This window comes from Chionomys nivalis, chromosome 3 (assembly GCF_950005125.1).
Source record: "Chionomys nivalis chromosome 3, mChiNiv1.1, whole genome shotgun sequence".
NCBI lineage: Eukaryota > Metazoa > Chordata > Mammalia > Rodentia > Cricetidae > Chionomys > Chionomys nivalis.
The window spans coordinates 103798470-103815315 of record NC_080088.1 but is presented as its reverse complement, the minus strand read 5'-3'; the positions used below and the strand labels follow the sequence as shown (position 1 = coordinate 103815315).

Genomic DNA, 16846 nt, shown 5'->3' with positions numbered 1-16846 from the left:
CAAAAACAAAACCCAGAAAGAGATAACCTCATTTACGATAGCTGGACTTTTAGCCTCTGAAAACTAAATTTCTTGTGCTATGTTAGTTGCATGTGGATGGACTCATAAAAACGGGTTGGGCACTGGTCTAAAATTCAGGAGGGTGAGGCAGGAGCATTGGCTCCAAATAAGAAAAAATTGAAGGCAAACCCAAAAAACTGTCAAAGTATATTATGCTCTTGGATCTTTATTTTTATTTAATGTTCATTGGTGTTTTTCCTGCCTGTTATGTCTGTATGAGGGTAGCCCTGGATCTGGAGTTACTGACAGGTGTGAGCTGCCATGTGGGTGCTGGGAATTGAACCATCCATTGAGCAATCTCCCCCCCCCCCTTTTTTTGAGATGGGATTTCTCTGTGTAGCACTGGCTGTCCTGGAGCTCACTCTGTAAACCAGGCTGGCTTTGAACTCGGATCCACCTGCCTCTGTCTCCCCAGTGTTGGGAGTAAAGAAAAGCCTTTGACTAAGACACTCAAAACACAAAGACCACTCCCCCCCAACTGTAAGGTTAATATTGTCAAATTGACAGGATCTAGAATTAGCAGGGGAACAAACCTCTGGTCACATCTGTGAGAGTTTCTAGATTGGGCATCCAAATCCACCTTTCTCTGCTTCCTGACTGTAGACGCAGCATGACCTCATGATTCTGCCACCATGCCTTCTCTGCTATGATGGGCTGGGACTCCTCAAACTGAGCTAAGTAAAACCTTCCCTTCCTGAACATGCTTTTTCAGGCATCTCATTAGTGAGGGAAGTCCCTGATACAAAACCAGAACAAAAAGGAAGCTGTCTAGAAATGCAAGCCAGAGCTTAATAAAAATAAGTTTTATTGATTATGTATAATTTTAGCTATACTAACATATAAACTTTTAAGAATTAGTATTAAATGACTATATATTTTACCAAGAATAATCTAAGTCAATTGTGTGGTTCCACTTTTGTTGAAAATTAAAAATTCAAATTTTCCCCAGTCATTATATATCTAAATTTAGGGAACCAGCTCACACCCCAGACCTGGACTTCATTATGCAAAAGTACCACATCTTCATCCCAGCAAACACTCCTTTTTGTTATACAGACCCCTCTCCGATGATGTATCACATACTGACTCTACCTTCTTATCCACCAATGTCTGATCTTTCCTGTGGAACTAGAAAGGCATAGACAGCAAGCTGTTCTGGACGCTGTATTTTGGGTTTGTCATTTTTGTTGGAAACCCCAATTTAACAAAAACACCCAGTACCTAGGTAAATGTTTAACACAAGATTGGAAAGTGGCATGTTGCTTGAGCAGGGCTTTTGGCAGCTCACAGAAACAAGCTGCTGCAGGGGACTAATGTCCTCTGTCTTGTTCCAGCTGAGGAGTTGGAGAGTGTCATTCGAATTTCTCATCTCCTTCCTCCACGTCTTTCAGACTGAGCACTTCCAGAGAACCTTTGCCTTTGGTTTCCTTTTTTATTAGCTCATCGATTTCTCTGAAGCAGCCTGGGTCGATGAGACACACCTGTAATGATCACGTAGCTGTTTACCAAGGGAGGATTGATAACAGCGCAGATTAAACTCAGTTTTAATGCTCAGGGCAGATCAGACCGTGTTCTAGGTATTGCTAACACAGTGGAGACCAGGGCAGCAGGCTGGGCCTGGTGTTCAATCTTGATGCTAAACATTTGTTATTGGCCTTTGGGAAAGGCATTCACTCGCCTTGTTGGTGCTGCAGCTCACAGTGAGAGCCAGCATTAGCCTAGCATTCAGATCCTGGGTTCAATTCCCTAGCACCTCACTCCTCTTAAAAACATACCCAGATTCCCCAGCTGTAAACTAACAGGGTTGTAAAAGACTATGGTCTCCAGGCTGAAATCTAGCATTAGACCAGCAGATCTCAACCTGTGAGTCATGACCCCTTCAGTCACCTAAGACCATCGGAAAACAGATTTTTTCCATTATGATGCATACAAGTCACCTGAGACCATTGGAAAACAGATGTTTACATTATGATGCATAACAGTAGCAAAGTAGCAATGAAAATAATGTTATGGTTGGGGGAGGGGGTCACCACAACATGAGGAGCTGTATTAAAGGGTCACAGCATTAGGAAGGTTGAGAACCACTGCATTAGACCCTATAGGTCAGTGACGGTCACCTCCACCTGTGAAGCAGACCCTTGGAACATACTGAGAAGCCATGGTGGGTTCTGAAAAGTGCGGATGTTCACAGTGCTGGCACAACTGTTTCTTTTTAGAGGAACCACCCATGACCCAGGAACAAATCCTCTCATCGCTAATGCTTAAAACATGTTCTGGCCGGGCGGTGGTGGCGCACGCCTTTAATCCCAGCACTAGGGAGGCAGAGGCAGGCGGATCTCTGTGAGTTCGAGACCAGCCTGGTCTACAGAGCTAGTTCCAGGACAGGCTCCAAGGCCACAGAGAAACCCTGTCTCGAAAAACAAAAAAAAAACAAAAAAAAAACAAAAACAAAAAAAACCATGTTCTGGTTAAAAGGAAAGATGGTACCTGCTAGTCTCAAATTCACGTTGTGGCTGAGGATGACCTTGAACTCACAATTGTGCCCCCATCTCCAGCGTGCTAGGGTGACAGATGGGTACCACGTGGGCCCACTTCTATTTTTAGTGTCCCATAATAGAAGACTCAGTGAAAAATATATTATTTCAAAGAAAATGAATACAGCCAAAACAAATCTATTGTAATAACTTGACTAAGAAGCAAATAAAATCTTGTGTTTAACTGCAGTGTTCTATTTACAATCTGACATGCTAGCCTAGTCTACAACTTCTTAATATTGTCTCATGGTTTGAGTATGAAATGTCCCCAACAGGCTCATGTGTTCAAAGCTTTATACCCAGTTGGTGGTACTAATCTGCCAAGTCTGGAAACTTGAGGAGGTGAGATCTCTATGAAGAAAGTAGATTCGGGGGGGAGGGGCTCTCTCTGTAGGGTACACCTGGTCTTATTTTCCCTCATTACAGATGGTTGCGAGCTGGGAAACTGAACTCAGGACCTTTGGAAGAGCAGGCAGTGCTCTTAACCGCTGAGCCATCTCTCCAGCTTCCACTGTTTCCCCTATTCCTTCTCCTTCCTGTTCTGCCCAACTACATGAGGCCAAGCAGTCATAGACCGAACTCTCTCAGACTGAGCTGAAATAAACCTTATTCTGTTCTCTCAAGCATTTGGGTCACAGCTATGCAAAAGTAAGAAAAAAATACAGTATTAATGATCAGACAGCAAATTATTCTGATAGAATGAAGCCAAGAATGTGTTAACTATAATCTTGGGGCCCAAGATGCACCGCTGGCTCCCCACCACCGTCATCTTACTATCTCCAGCTGCTGGCTGTAGTCCTCACTCTCTACGACCTTCATCAGCGGCTTCAGTTTCTCCTTCAGCTTCTTTCCTTCATTCACTGGCAGGATGAAGCGCAATCGCATGTGGGCACGCTCAATCTTTATCTTCTCTTTTAACTGCTTTATCACTTCCAAAGCCTTTCAAGACATAATGGGGGGGGGGTGCTTGTTATTTAATATATGCACTAACTCGTATGTCGGATATCAACAAAACAGTTTGCATATAGCTGCATTATGCCAATGGCCACACAAGCAATCCCAGGAAAATGGAGAGAAGTGAGATATCTCATTTTGTGAAATGGAAATAAAGTAGTTCTTTGCTTTGGAAGAAAGCATGGTCAAAGGCTGGGGATGTTCTGAGGACAAAGAGTGCTCGCTACCTGCTGCTTTGTGCTCTTGTTGGGCTTGACCGAGTAGTGGATGTCCTTCATGGCTCTCTCGATGAGGATAACCGTGTAGGGTCTTTTTGTTTCTGGGTTCACACACTTGTCTGCCACAATGGTTGCAATATCCCGAAACATCTGCTCCAGCTGTGTGTGCCGTTCTTTATCTGACACTTGAACTTCTCCTTTAGTCAGAATCTAAAACGGCAGAACATACAGAAAGTCTCCATCAGTTTTAGTTATCTTTTTCTACTGCACAAAATTAGTTAGCAGGGAGGAAATGAAGTTTTGTTCTTTGCAGCTGCTCATGCAGAACCAAGTGCTGCCTAAACCCAGCACCGGGTTATGAGCAGCTCCAAGATCCTGCTTCTGGGCCAGGAAGACAAAGAGGAGAAAAATCTATCTAGAGCTGCAGTTCTCAATCTGTGGGTCGTGACCCCATATCAGATATCCTGTGTATCAGATAGTTACACCATGGTTTTTTTTTTTTTTTTTTTTTTTTTTTTTTTTTTTTTATATTTATTATGTATACAATATTCTGTCTACATGTATGCCGGAAGAGGGCGCTAGACCTCTTTTCAGATGGTTGTGATCCACCATGTGATTGCTGGGAATTGAACTCCGGACCTTTGGAAGAGCAGGCAATGCTCTTAACCACTGAGCTATCTCTCCAGCCCCCCATCATGGTTTTTTTGACTACAGGGTTTCTCTTCGTAGTCCTGGCTATTCTGGAACTCACTTTGTAGATCAGGCTGGCCTGGAACTCACAGAGATCCACCTGCCCCCCGAGAGCTGGGATTAAGGGCCAGAGCCGCCACCACCACCAGGCTTACATTATGATTCTTTTTTTTTTTTTTTTTTTTTGGTTTTTCGAGACAGGGTTTCTCTGTGGTTTTGGAGCCTATCCTGGAACTAGCTCTTGTAGACCAGGCTGGTCTCGAACTCACAGAGATCCACCTGCCTCTGCCTCCCGAGTGCTGGGATTAAAGGCGTGCACCACCACCGCCCGGCCTACATTATGATTCTTAACAGTAGCAAAATTACAGTTGTGGAGTGGCAATGAAATAGTTTTATGGTTGGGGTCACCACAATGTGAGGGACTGTATTTAAGCGTGAATGCAATACGTTAGGAAGGATGATAACCACTGCTCTAGAGCCATGACATACAAAAAAAAAAGGCCCTGGGTTCAGTTCCCAGAACCGCCACAAAACAAACTGAGTTCGAGGCCAGCCTAGTGAGCATAGCAGATTTCAGGCCAGCAAGTGCTGCATAGTAACTCTGGGGTGGGGGGTAGGAAGCACAGTGAGGTGAAAGAGGTGATTTATTAGAAAAGTTAATTTCTAAAGTTTGATTTTAAATATCCAGGGGAAAAAAAAAAAACCCAGAAGCAGGACCTGGTGGTTCCCTTTGTCTAGGAGTTTGGAGGATTCCGGGACGGCTAGTTGGCTTTGTTAGGATGGAAAGCCCGGCAGTCACGTGCTCTGAGGAAGGGCTGAAGCTGGGGTCAAGTGTCAAGGCCTTAGGATGGAAATTGCAAGTTTCAGTGCCCAGCAGCCTTGTCTAAACCTGCCAGAGATGCTCTGAGAACATTCAGCAGTTGCGGGGAAGCCTGAAGACTAAGAGACCCCTCAAACAACACAGCCAACTTTCACTGTGGAAAGATCAAGAAGACTGAAAGGCACCAGGCACTGCTCCTGCATTCGGGTGCGCCTATCCAGAAATGCAAAGTTCTTTTCCTTCCATGCTCTGCATCTCGAGCGCTTTCACCTGCCTGAAGAGGCCCAGACTGCACTCCTCCTCTTGAATGGGGTAACCCTCACCACTCTGAACAATGGACTTGAGAGGCTGCAGCACATGAACCCCCTTGCCTATGAGGAGGCCCTTTCTACCATGGCAAGCTAGTCCACTGCTGTCTCCTCCCAGCATTTTCTCCAACCCGGATGTTGAACTGTCACCTGTTTGTTATATGATTTCTCTGTGTAACAGCCCTGCCTATCTTGGAATTAGCTCTTGTAGACCAGGCTGGCCTCAAACTCAGAGATTCGCCCGCCTCTGCCTCCCAAGTGCTGGGATTAAAGGTGTGCGCCACCACCGCCCAGCGGCACTTTTTTAGGCTTGCCTTGCCCTAAGAGAGACCCCACTTTTCTGTTTTGTTTTGTTTTGCTTTTTGAGACAGGGTTTCTCTGTAGCTTTGGAGCCTGTCCTGGAACTAGCTCTTGTACAACAGACTGGCCTCGAACTCACAAAGATCCGCCTGCCTCTGCCTCCCGAGTGCGTGCGCCACCATCACCTGGCTTGTTTATGTTGTTTTAATAAAGGTGTGTGTGCATAGTAAGTAGACTCTTACTAATAGTGTAATCGGTATTTCTTGGAATTAAAGCACCATAAAGAAGTTGAGAGTCTGTGTTAGAAGTGATACTGGAGGGGCTGGAGAGAAGGCACAGCGGAGAGCTTGCTGCTCCTTTTGAGTTTTGGGGTTCATTTCCCAGCACCCACACCAGGGGCTCACAAACGCTTGTAACTCCAGGTCCAAGGGATCCAGTGCTGTCTTCTGGTCTTCGCAGGCACCTTACACAAATGTGCACACTCGTTTGTTGATACAGGTTAAGCAAACAAACAAAAAACCCAGACCAGTGGGGCACAGCGGTACATATCTTTAATTCTATAACTCAGGAGGCAAAGCCAGGTGGATTACTGTGAGTTCGAGGTCAGTTTGGTCTACATAATGAGTTCTAGGTCAGCCAGAGCTACACAGTAATATAATGTCTACCCTCCCCAACCCCCAGTGTTATATTGGATCTGAGTAAGGTGGCCTGATGCAGGAGGATCAGAAGTTCCATGGCTATCCAGCTGAGTTTGATGTCTCACTGTATGAACCTCCTAAATCTTCCAACATGAATGCTAAAACAACAAACAAAAGCTGATCAAGAACAGAGGTCCTGATGTTGCCTGCGAACATGGCAATGCGTTACGCTGTGACCGGCAGAACCTACCTGCTTGCAGATTTCAGTCTGGTCATCTGTCCCAAAGGCACTGATAAGGTCTTCCTTCTTGGCAACCTGACCTTTGGAAACATTTACAAACACTGAGTGGGTCTGCAGAACTTCATCGAGGTCTTTTTCCCTTGAAAGGGCGGGAGAGAGAGGCCTCTGTGAATCCACTGCACAGCTGGGAATGCATTCAGTTAAACACAAGAGAGATGGCGAGTGCTGCAAGCCGAGAGTGACGTGCTCATCTGTAATCCCGGCCACGTAGGAGAGGGAGGCAGACATTGGGAGTTCAAGGGTAGCCTCGGCTATCTAGTGGGGTTCTGTGCTACTTGAAACCTTGTCTCATAAAACCAAAACTAAAAAACGAGAAACTGAACACACATGCGCCCCCACCTCTCTCCCAGGTGACTTCTGTCAGGAACAATTTCTTTCTTTCTTTTTTTTTTTTGGTTTTTTCGAGACAAGGTTTCTCTGTAGCTTTGGAGCCTGTCCTGGAACTCCCTTTGTAGCCCAGGCTGGCCTCAAACTCACAGAGATTCGCCTGCCTCTGCCTCCCGAGTGCTGGGATTAAAGGCGTGCGCCACCACCGCCCGGCTGTCAGGAACAATTTCAAACTCAGGACAGTATCTGTATTCTCTCAATTAATCAAGAAGGGGGGTGGGGAGGAAACCCAAACACGTCATTGTTTTACATAAGGAAACTCGGGGTGTGGTGGGGTGTGGTGCCGAAGCTTCCACCCTGGAGTATCTGTCCCTAGATGGCAGTAGTGAAGACACTACGCACTTTGATAAAAGTGGGCATTCTGAGGGGTGTGTGACACATTACTTTCCTGATTAGTATTCCAGCAAATGACCACAGTAAGTTTCTTTTCTCCGTGACAGTAGATGGGCTATCGGATTCCCGTCTTAATCATTTATCCAAGAAGCCCCCAACCCCCAAACCTAATTTCGGGGCTTCTTTGGCTTCAGCTTTGTTTTGTTTAACGAAACACACTGGCCTGGAACTCGCAGCAATCCTCCTGCCTCCGTCTCCTGTGCGTTGGGATTACAGGTCTAGGCCACTTGGCCCAGCTATGACGGAGTTTCTAGTTGTCAGTTTTTGATACCAACAAAATCCCAAACCAGAAGCCAGTCCGAATCCAGCAAACCAGGCCTGACAGGTACCCATGGCTCTCAGGGGCCGTAGTTAGGGAGGCCAGCCTCGGGGTGGCCGGTTCGCTGGACTCTCGGCACGGGATCACTCACTCACACGCCACTCCGCCAGCCGACGACCTTGTTCTTATAGCAGGCGATTTCGAAGCGCTTCCCTGCCCGCTTCATCCGCACCACCGCCACATTGGTCAGTCGGATCTGGTTGGTGGGGGTGAAGATCGACATGGCGGCTGCTCCCAGACCGCGGGTTCTCCAAGCACTCGGCTGTAACGACCCCGCGGCACGCGAACCCCAAGACTGCTAGGCTCTTCCCTAACCTACGCTTGGGCAGCAGTCACTGCGCACCCGACTGCCCTACTGCGCCTGCGTCCGGCGGCGCACTAGCCAGGGAAAGGAAAAGAAAGCAACTACGCCTGCGCGGTGTGATTCTTATGTCACCGCTCCCCATCCTTAGAGGAAGGCGCGGTTTGATGACGTATTTACGCGCGCGCAACTCCTATTGGCTGGTGAGTAATGTTTATTGGCCCCGGTGGAAACATGGTGTTCTAGTTGAACAGTTCTGCAGAATTCAGGAGCTGCATTCATTTTAACTTTTTAAAGAGGAGAAAAAGGTGTAATGAGCTTCCATCATCCTGCTTCAATAATTATACCCTTCCTCTTTTTTATTTACTTTATTTATTTTTTGGTTTTTTGAGACTGGAGCCTGTCCCGGAACTCACTCTGTAGAGCAGGCTGGCCTCGAACTCACAGAGATCCGCCTGCCTTTGCCTCCCGAGTGCTGGGATTAAAGGCGTGCGCCACCACCGCCCGGCTGTCTTTCATTTCTTGACAGCACTTTCCTCCGTCCCGCCCTTTCGCATTTTAGCCAAACCAAGTGGAGCCCGAAACAGGCTCTCTACTGCACCTCTCTGGGCGGAGCTCCTCTCAGGCCCGCCCCTTCCTGCTCTGAGCCAATCCGAGAGTACAGGAAACGCTCCAGCATCTGTCCCACCGTTAAGAGCTGGGCTTCTCTCTGGTCCCGCCCCCTTCTCACCTAAGCCAATCAGAGAGCAGCCTTTGAACTTCCGCTAGCTCCGTCTTCCTCCTGGGCCCGCCTCTGTCCTCTGTGGCCAATGCAGGCGGCATGGTGCCTTAGTTTTGTGACCCCGATCCGTGTGCTCGCAGGCCCGCGCACTCTGACTTTGCTGTGACCTGCGGGGCTTGGGCTCCGCGGAGGATGGGTGAGGCCGGGCTGGCCAGGGTCTCGGGCGGGTAGGAAGAAACAGCTTCCCTTCCCGCGCAGGGGGCGTAGGTGTTGCACTCGATCTTTTACTTTCTGTTTTTATTGTATTTTATTTTTCCCTTTGTCGTTTCATTATATTTTTCCTTGTTTTGTATCCCAGGTTGAGCTAGAACTTACCGTGTAACCCAGGAGAATGGGACTCACCATGTAGTCTAGGTCTGAACTCATCTGTGTAGCAACCGGTTTGGCGCTCAGACTGTAGTTGAGGGTGACTTGGAATTTACTACCCAGTGGGATTAGGAAATTGTCATGTAGCCTAAGCTGGCCTGAAACTCGGCATGTAGCCCAAGCTAGTCTCCAAATTTACATTGTTCCTACTGCCTCAGTCTACTGAATGCACATAGTAGCAGGAGGCTGTCACTACTGGGAACAGGGAGGACTGATCGTTCTCCCAACTAGTTTTTGCCTTTCTGGGACTAAGGGATATGTTTTGAAGGAAACTGGCCTAACCTCAAAGAAAAAAATGGCTCCCTCCTTAAATACGTTTCGAGACTTCTGAGTCTATTGAATAGCACCTGTAAACCTAAATTTCAGGTTTCAAGTCCCTTGAAATTTCAGCTTCAGTGTTTAAGGCAAGCCTCAAAGTAAAAAAAAAAAAAAAAAAAAAAAAACCAAAAAAACAAAACAAATAACCCCCCCAAAAAAACTGAGGTGTGAGCTGGAGAGGTGTCACAGTGGTTAAGAACACTTGCCACTTTCCCAGAAGACTGGGGTTCAGTTCTTAGCGTCCACAGGTACCTGTAAGTCCAGGCCTGCAGGGCTTATGGCATGTATGCACATGAACATATGCAGATACACTGGCCTATACATAACTAAAAGTAAAAAAATAAATATAAAAAAATCAGGGGCACTTACTGTGGCACAGGCTTTTGGTCCCAACACTTAGGAGGCAGAAGCAGGTAGATTTCTTTAAGTGTGAGGCCAACCTGGTCTTCATAAATGAGTTCCAGGATAGCCAGAGCTAGAGAGATCCTGTCTCATAAGACAAACAAGCAAACAGAAAAGGGCAGACATCTGGATAGTGAGACAGGAGGATTATTGTAAGTTTGATGGTGGCCTGGTCTCCATAATGAAGGCTTGTTTCAACAAAAAATAAATCGGCCATTGGAATTTCTTAGATTGTTGAATATGAAGTTTGATTTCAATTATTTTTTCCTTCCTTTTTTTAATTTTTATTTATTTATTTATCTATCTATTTATTTATTTATTTTGGTTTTTCGAGATAGGGTTTCTCTGTGGCTTTGGAGCCTGTCCTGGAACTAGCGCTGTAGATCAGGCTGGTCTCGAACTCCCAGAGATCCGCCTGCCTCTGCCTCTGCCTCCCGAGTGCTGGGATTAAAGGCATGCGCCACCATCGCCCGGCTCCTTTTTTATTTTTTGAAACAGGGTTTCTCTTGGCTGTCCAGAAACTCACTCTGTAGGCCAGGGTGGTCTCAAACTCTAGAGATTTACCTGCCTCTGCCTCCCGAGTGCTGTGCTTAAAGTCACGTGCCACTACCACCAGGCTGCTTTTAGTTCTTTTTTTTTTTTTTTTTTTTTTGATTTTTCGAGACAGGGTTTCTCTGTGGTTTTGGAACTGCTTTTAGTTCTTAAACCATCAGTGGGCATCTTTGTGGCTGCATGCGTTGTTACAGCTATGTGTTGATTTGAACGCAGGGCCTCCTGTTGACGTGTGGGACTTTTCTTCGCCTTTACTGCTGCTATGGATAAATAGGTTCTACATCTACGTGGGCTGTGCTCTGGGAGTCACCCTTTGGATCTGTGTCCAGGTTGTCATCAAGAAACAGGTAATTGGGGAAGTTTTTTTCTCTCTACCTCTCCCTTTAAAACATTTTTTAAAAAATAAATCTTTATTTATTACATATACAGTGTTCTGCCTGCATGTATACTTGCAAGCCAGAAGAAGGCACTAGATCTCATTACAGATGGTTGTGAGCCACCATGTGGTTGCTGGGAATTGAACTCAGTACCTCTGGAAGAGCAGCCAGTGCTCTTAACCTCTGAGCCAGTTCTCCAGCCCCAAAACTTTTTATTTTTTTTAAATTAGGTGCATATGTGTGGGCATATGCACATGAGTGCAGTGCCTGTGGAGGCCAGAAGAGGGCGTTGGATCTTCTGGAGTAGGAGTTACAGGTGCTGGGAACCAATCTGGGGTCCTGCAAGAGGAGTACATGCTTGCAGGAGTTGGTTCCTTCTATCGTGTAGGTTCTAGGATTGATCTCTAGTCATCAGGCGTGGCTGCAGGGCCTTTGCCCACTTACCCATCTAGCTTGTGAGAGAGAGTCCTGTTATTATGTAGCCAAGTAACCTTGGCGTCTGGGTAGTCATCCTGCCTCACCTCCTGAATGCTAAGTTTACCAGCAAGCATTACCCTTCCTACATTAAATCACATTTTTGTTTCTCTAGATTTTTTAAAAATTGAATTAATTTATTTTACTTTCTGACCGCAATTTCTCCTTGTCCTTTCCTCCCATCCCTTTCCCCCACTGTCTATGGTTTATTTTGATTCCTTAATTTTTTTTCTCTTAAGATTTTAGAAATTATGTTATAATGAACTAAGAATCGAGAATATTTTATAATGGAATTTTGACCTATCAAGAGAACTAGCTGGCGGTGGCTCACGCCTTTAATTCTAGCACCCAGGAGGTAGAGGCAGGTGGATCTCTGTGAGTTCAAGGCCAGCCTGGTCTATTAGAACTAGTTCTAGGACAGGCTCTAAAGCCACAGAGAAACCTTGTTTTGGAAAAACAAGCTGGGTGATGGTGGCGCACGCCTTTAATCCCAGCACTCGGGAGGCAGAGGCAGGCGGATCTCTGTGAGTTCGAGACCAGCCTGGTCTACAGAGCTAGTTCCAGGACAGGCTCCAAAGCCACAGAGAAACCCTGTCTTGAAAAAACCAAAAACAAACAAACAAACAAACAAAACAAATAAACAAAAAGATTAGAACTTAAAAACGTGCAGTTTGCCCTCCATATCCTGGTGGTCTTCAGGTTAAGCCAAAGAATAGAAAATATTTGGCAAATGGGCCGGGGAGACGGCTCAGCTGGTCAAAGCATTGGCCGTGCAAACCTGACAACCTGCGTTCAGGCCCCAAAACCCATATAAAAAGCTGGATGTGGGCTGGAGAGACAGCTTTGTAGCTAAGAGCGTGTGCTGCTCTTGCAGAGGGCCCGAGCTCCACTCCCAGCACCCGCGTCAAATGACCAGCCAAACGTCTCTCCCTATCTGTCATGTGACTTTTCCTCAGATACTGTTTCTGTCCACCCCAGGAGAGGGGTCAGACTGAAGAAATGGTTCTTCCCAGCCGTCTTTGTGAGCCAGTCAGTGTATTGCGGGGTTACTCCCAACAGCGCCAGTGCCAGTTGGGAAACTGTGCCATCTGGAAGTCCTGTTCCAACATGGCCATGACTGGGTATCTCTGAAGGCTGCTGCATTTCTCGTAGGCAGCTCCGCAGGGGTCGTCTCCCTAGCAGTTCTTACAGCCTACACAGCTGATTACACAGCTGAGTTGGGGCTGGCACTCGCTCTGTAAACCAGGCTGGTCTCGAAGTCAGAGATCTGCCTGCCTCTCCCTCCTGAGTGCTGGGATTAGAGGTGTGTATACCACCACCCTGCTGTGAGGCTTCTCGAGTCTTCTAAGTTTTTGGTGAGTTTCATGCCCCTCTTGAGCCTCCCTGCTAGAAGGGAGGTTTTAGTTTGGAGAAAAGAGTTGACAATACCATTCTCAAAACCCAAACGGTGTAAAAACTGTATACCATTTTCATTGGATCAAATGTAAGTGTCTACAGATGGTTTAAAGTCTCTGGGAGGATGTGTGTAGGTTCTATGTAAATTCGAGGCCATCTTATATGAGGGACTTGAGGCCAGGTTGGAGAGAGCACACTTGTAATCTCAGCACATTGCAGGCTGAGGCAGGAGAATGATTAGTTTGAGGCCAGTGTGGGCTACACAGGTAGACTGTGTTTCAAAGTAACAAAATCCACCCCCCCCCCAAGAAAAACAAAAGACAAATTAAAAGAAAATGACTTGAATATTGTTGGTGGTGTATATGTGTGTGTATAACACACATGTGGCATCCTTTGAGTATAACAGCTGTCTTCATCAGAACCTATGACTGCTTGCAAGAGACCTCCGGAGATGGGACTTGGTGACTGATGGCTTTCCTTCACAGGTAGAGGGGCAGCTAGTGACCCAGAGGAGATTCTGTTGCTTTCCCCAACCACATTCCTCTTGGTCAGTTGTATGTAATATTGGTCTGATTGCACATAGCCTTGTGGTCTTGGACGGTGCTGGAGTCTAGGGATTGTGTGAGGTTACCTGAGCAGAGGACTCCTTCCATGCAGCTCTAGTGAAGTCATCCTCCATTCTCGGGTGGTACGGTGGCTCTGAGGTCCCCAGGGCAGGATTCTGTGGAATGATTTGTTGCTGGAGTCCTCTCAGGAGGGGTAGACATTGTGTGCATCTCCCTAAGGGAAGTGGTCCTGCCGCTGTGTGTGTCTGTCTGTCCTGGAACCAGGTCTCCATAATCAGGTTGGTTACAGCTTCCTTCTGCAGGTATTGGACATCATATAAAAAAGGTGGGTCCTGTATGGACCTAGTTAGATCAAGGGGATGAGTTGAAGGATACACCCAGAAAGATGAAGAGAATCAGACTCAAGAGTCTGTGCTCATTTTCATACCTCCCAGAGTGAGGGAGAATCTTGTGGATCCCCTTCTCCTGTTCATCTTCTAGGTTGTTCGCTCCCAGGAGAAAAGCGTCCCAGGTGCCCCCGACGGCTCCCCCTCCCTTCAGCAGAAGCAGGCCCACTTATCGGGAGTGAAGATTTTCTACGGGTCGCAGACCGGCACTGCCAAGGTGAGGGCTTTGCACAACGCCTCTCTTTGGTTTCACAGCGTTTAAAGAAGATTCTAGAAACCCTCCTTCAGCAGTGAGTTTGTCAGTCTTCCAGTCCTTCTAGCCTCTCTTCCTTCCTGGAATATGGTGGGTGGCTTCCTTCTGTTGTGCATCCTGGGTTTGAAGGGCCCCGAAGCCCGTCTGTCTCTGGAGGTTGGAGATTGTGCCTGTGGGGACAGGACGTGGACTTCAGGCACATCCAACCCTGCGACATTGTGACATGACATTGTAATCTCCTATGTGAGACCCTCATAACGAGGTGGAGAAAGTTGCGGAACACTGGTAATGAAGGAAGTCTGTGGGGTTTTTTTTTTGTTTGTTTGTTTTTTTGAGGACTGCATTTATAGCTTCCTTGGGGTGCCTACTCAAGAAAAGTGAATCACCATGATGTTGTTAAGGATGGGTCCCATCTCTGCAAGTTCACATATCTGTTCAGTGCAATCAATGTACCAAAGCCCTGGAAGGTTGTAGACCCCAGCTGGAGATGTGTGACCAGAGCTGTCAGCTTCTCTTCTTGGCTCCACTGTCACTGGCCTCCCTGGAATGAGGTCACAGCTGTTGAGTACTTTCCAGGAAGAGACCCAGAAAGGCTGCCGTGAGAAAGAATTAAAAAAAAAACCTAATAAAGCAAAAAACCAAGGGCTGTTATTTTGTGTGCTGCAGAAGAGGGTTCTGCTGCCCTCTTGTGGGTACTATGCAGAAGAGCTGTTTTGTTTTGAGACAGTCTCAAGTGGCCTGTTCAGAGTAATACTGTTATTTCATTTAAAAAACTATTTATTTTAGTGTGTGCATGAGCGTGTATGTGGACACACACGTGAACGCCAGAGGGACATCTTGCAGAAGTCAGTTCTTCTACCATGTGGGCTGGGGATGGGACTTAAACTCAGGATATGAGCTGTGGCAGCGAGTGCCTTTCCCCACTGAGCTGTCCGTCTCGCTGGCTCCATTCAGAACCTGAATTTTTTTTTTCCAGACAAGTTTTCTTTTATGCCAGGCTGACCTCAAATTCTCTTTGTACCAGAAAATGACCTTTGCTGAGTAATTCTTAGGCGTTATCTTGACATATTAATCACATAATGACTCCTTTTAATTGGTCATTGGTAATTAAGTTCTAGTCACATGGTTGGTTTTTCTGGCTGCCACTCTCTATCCTGAAACCATCTAAGGGCTCTCTCTGGTGAGTCATATCACTGGCAAGATAGTGAATTCAGGGGTTTTAGAGACTTTGTGCTTAACATGGATCGACTGCTTATTTTCTCACGTACGCGCTTGTATTGACTTGTGCAAGTGTGCATGTGCAGTGCACTTGGGTAGCTCCCTCCTTGTATCGACTTGTACAAGTGTGCATGTGCAGTGCACTTGTACAGCCCCCTCCTTGTATCGACTTGTGCAAGTGTGCACGTGTAGTGCACTTGTGTAGCACCCACCTTGCCCAGCCTGGATTCTGCCCACTCTTCTGAGTGTGTTTTCTTCATCTCCGTCTGGTTGGTTTTACTGACTCTTCTATTCATCCAGTAAGCCAGAGCCTTCTTCAGGACCAGGGCTCTGTTCATCTTGTTGGCTTCTGTGTAATGGTGCCCAGAATAAGGCTGACACGGTCTAGCTATTGGCCGGCTTTTTATTAGACCAATCAGGTGCCTTAGGCAGGCGAGGTAGAATACCCACACATCTTTACATAGTTAAACAAAGGCAATACATCTTTGCATAGTTAAGCAAATACTCTATTCTACCACACACAAGGTTCCTGTGCTCACAGATGAGCACTAGGGAGGGAGCTGGGAATGTTAAACACTGTAGGGTTATCTCTTTGAGGAATAAACGTATAACCTGTTTTCTACCCAGCAGGCTGGGAATAGCTGTGGTTAATAGCCCCATGACCCCTGCTGTTTGTGGGCCAGGCCCCACCCGACTCCCTCAGACGATTATGTTTATACCAGACTCTTCCTTCCTAGGCCTCATCCTGACCATTGCTTCTCAGTCAGTGCATCTCGTCTTTATGGAAGAGGTCATAGGCCCTTTGAAAAGAGTGCCAATGTCTTTGAGCTTTGTCGTACACATGGGATTGAGTTAGTTTTCATCAGGAAAGTTATTTTCCAAAATGGTGCTCTGCTTAAATATGGCTAAAATAAACTGCCTGGGGTCAAACTCCTAGTTTGAAACAAAACTGGCTCCTGAGTCGTGCGGAGCTGGACTTCCTTCTCGCCTCACTCTGATTGACTCTGCCGGTCCTGGTATTTGCAGCCCCTCCCCACCTACCCCCAAGGAAAAACCCTGGATGTTGTTCTTCAGAGGCAGAAGGGCCTCCTGTTGGCTTGGGAATCTCCAAATTGACTGTCCAGGGAGCCACCTGTGTCTGACTCCTGGATGCTGGGATTATAAATACATACCATCATGCCTGTTTTTTTTCTTCTTTTTCTCATCTGAACATTATTTATTTATTTGTGTATGTGTTTGTGTGTGTGCGCGCGTGCGCATGTGCATCTACATGTGCCATAATGGACAAATGGAGGTCAGAAGACAAACTTGAGTGCAAGCCCCTTACCCTATGAGCTATCACCCCAGTCTAGCTTCTCTTATTAAGATAACAGTTTTTTGCTTTTATTTAGAGAGAGAGAGTGTGTGTGTGTGTGTGTGTGTGTATGTATGTGTATGTGTGTACATACTCACATGAATGTGTGTGGAGGTCAGAACAACTTGTTGGAGTTGGTTTTATCTTTTTTTTTTTTTTTTTTTTTCACCACTATACTAAC

The 16846-nt window shown here is 46.5% G+C and overlaps 2 protein-coding genes across 2 annotated transcripts in view; one reads left to right on the top strand and one right to left on the bottom strand.

The window, feature by feature from the left end:
* Positions 1-835: 835 nt before the first annotated feature.
* On the bottom strand, positions 836-8310 carry Sbds (SBDS ribosome maturation factor). The gene is made up of 5 exons (XM_057765859.1): positions 8018-8310; positions 6773-6902; positions 3776-3976; positions 3369-3533; positions 836-1541 (listed from the first exon to the last, which is right to left on the bottom strand). Exons 1-5 carry the CDS (start codon positions 8143-8145, stop codon positions 1413-1415), a joined length of 753 nt encoding a protein of 250 aa, XP_057621842.1. The 5' UTR covers positions 8146-8310; the 3' UTR covers positions 836-1412.
* A 708-nt stretch (positions 8311-9018) lies between these two features.
* LOC130871196 (S-adenosyl-L-methionine-dependent tRNA 4-demethylwyosine synthase TYW1) overlaps positions 9019-16846 on the top strand; it is a 78862-nt gene continuing 71034 nt past the window's right edge. The window contains exons 1-3 of the mRNA XM_057764515.1: positions 9019-9140; positions 10859-10989; positions 13935-14057. Of these exons, the coding sequence (XP_057620498.1) occupies positions 9137-9140; positions 10859-10989; positions 13935-14057 (258 nt within the window). The 5' untranslated portion in view covers positions 9019-9136. The remainder of the gene's footprint in view (positions 9141-10858; positions 10990-13934; positions 14058-16846) is intronic.